The sequence below is a fragment of the Scylla paramamosain genome, unplaced genomic scaffold (genome assembly GCF_035594125.1).
Source record: "Scylla paramamosain isolate STU-SP2022 unplaced genomic scaffold, ASM3559412v1 Contig80, whole genome shotgun sequence".
Taxonomy (NCBI): Eukaryota; Metazoa; Arthropoda; class Malacostraca; order Decapoda; family Portunidae; genus Scylla; species Scylla paramamosain.
In genome coordinates, this window is record NW_026973745.1 from 367,501 (window position 1) to 369,697 (window position 2,197).

At 54.0% G+C, this 2,197-nt stretch overlaps 1 protein-coding gene across 1 annotated transcript in view; it reads right to left on the minus strand.

Annotated features, from left to right (window-relative positions):
• Window positions 1-737, minus strand: part of LOC135098775 (uncharacterized) — a 1,312-nt gene extending 575 nt beyond the window's left edge. The window contains exon 1 of the mRNA XM_064001167.1: window positions 197-737. Within this exon, the coding sequence (XP_063857237.1) occupies window positions 197-737 (541 nt within the window). The remainder of the gene's footprint in view (window positions 1-196) is intronic.
• Between the last annotated feature and the right edge of the window lie 1,460 nt (window positions 738-2,197).

Here is a 2,197-nt window from a genome sequence, read left to right on the forward strand (position 1 = left end):
CAATAATGTCAATCAAACGTTCATTTCTAGCCCCGCCCTCGTGGACACGGGCCTCAATAATGCCGGCGGGCGTGGAAGGCGCCGTACGCAGCCTCCTCCCACGTGGTTACGAAAGGACGCCCGTCGCTCCCAGACACCCGCAGGGAGGGCGAGGGCCAGACGGGCGTCCTATCGGATACCGGCTGTTAGTGGGTACTCGCGACAAGCCGTGCCTCGCTCTTAGTCCAGGAGGCTAATGCCTTGCGGCGGGCCCTTCGCCGCCTCGTAGCGCTCGTCCCGCCATGAGTCGCCGGGGTAGCAGTAGCTTCAGTCACCAAGGGACCCCCGTCGTTCTCAGACGCCCGCGCTGAGGGCGAGGCCCAAATGGGCATCCTGTCGGGTGTGCGACTCCTCTTGGTGCAATCAGCGCGGGAGGTTTTCTCTGCACACGGCGGCCGAGCAACACTCTTCATCCTCGCGGCTGATGCCTCATTTTCTGCTGCTGCGCGAGTTTCTTCGGGCTTCGCGGCAGCCTCGCCTTCTGCTGAAGCTTTAAGAGCTTCAGCTAAGGCCCTGCGGCGGGTCCTTCGCTTCTGGGAGGCGCTCAACTTAATCTCAGTGGCTGCAGCTGCAGTAGCCTTATTTTCTGATGACACGCGAGTTTCTTCTGGCTTAGCGGCAGCCTCGCTTTCTGCAGAAGCTTTAAGAGCTTCAGCTAAGGCCCTGCGGCGGGCTCTGCGCCTCTGAGTGGTACTCATCTTGATCTCAGTGGCTGCAGCTGCAGCAGCCTCATTTTATGCTGAGGCGCCTGTCTCGCAGTGAAGTTTCAGAATGTAGGGAAGGCAGCTGGTCTGTGGGGCGAACACGTCCAGGCCTTTCTCCTCCGCCTCATCCACCTCCTGAGCCCAGGTCTTGACAGCCTTGGGCTCCAGCTGCAGGTACACGTGGGCTGAGGGCAGGTCATCCATGTGGAAGAAGACGACGCGGTCCGTGGCCTGCGTCAGGAGGTGGTCCGTCTCGTGCTTGTTGGTGCCCATGACCAAGGTAGTGGGAGGGTCGACAGCGGAGCTATGGAAGGTGTGAGCTGCGCCTTGCGGCCACGGCAGCAGCTCGTGTGTGGTGGAGGGCGCGGCGGAAGGCGGGGCGGTAGCCATCATGCTGTTGTTCTCGGCCTTGCCTAGGGAGGCCTTGCCCTGCCGTGCAAGCCGCGGACACTCTTCCCAAGACGACTGCTTGGAGCCTGAGTCGTCAGCGACATCGTCGTTGAAATCAGAGTCGCTGTCGTCAGGCTCTTCCACTGCAGGCTGGGCCGCCATGCTCTTGTCCCCCACAGGCTGTTCCTTCACAGCCTCTTCCAGCACAGCCTCTTCCATCAAATGCTCTTCGATCTCCTGCTCCTCCATCAGATGTTCTTTAACCTCTTGTTCTTCCATCAGAGGCTCTTTGACCTCTTGTTCTTCCATCAGAGGCTCTTTGACCTTTTGTTCTTTCATCACATGGCCTTCGACCTTTTGTTCTTCCATCATATGATCTTTGACCTTTTGTTCTTCCATCAGATGTTGTTCGACCTCTTGTTCTTCGACTAGATGTTCTTTGACCTCATGTTCTTTCATGAAGTGTTCTACATCAGGTTCCTGCATAACAGATTCCCTCACAGTAGTTTCTTCTTTAGCAGTAGATTCTTGCACCATAATTTTTTCTATAACGTGTTCTTCCTTAACATGTTCTTCCTTAAAATGTTCTTTCTTAACATGTTCTTCCATAACAGTTTCTTCCTTAAGATGTTCTTCCATAACAGTTTCTTCCTTAAGATGTTCTTCCTTAAGATGTCCTTCCATAACAGTTTCTTCCTTAAGATGTTCTTCTTTAAGATGTTTTTCTTCAAGATGTTCTTCCATAAGATGTTTTTCTTGAAGATGTTCTTCCATAAGATGTTCTTCTTTAAGATGTTCTTCCATTACATGTTCTTCCTTAACAGTGTGGTGCAGCGCAGACTCTCCGAGATGAGTCAGAACAGGCAGAGTCTCTCCCAGGGAAGTGTGTATCATAGCAGGCTTTTCCTGGCCACGCTTCTTGCGTGTGAACAGCCGCAGGAAGGCTTGGATGAAGGCGCAGCATCCAGCCTTCCTGGGCGCCTTGTTGCGCTTGTCTGGCTTGGTCTTGTTCATTGCTCCTCGCTTTGATGAGTTTGCGTGTTTCTCTGCACTGATTGTCGCCA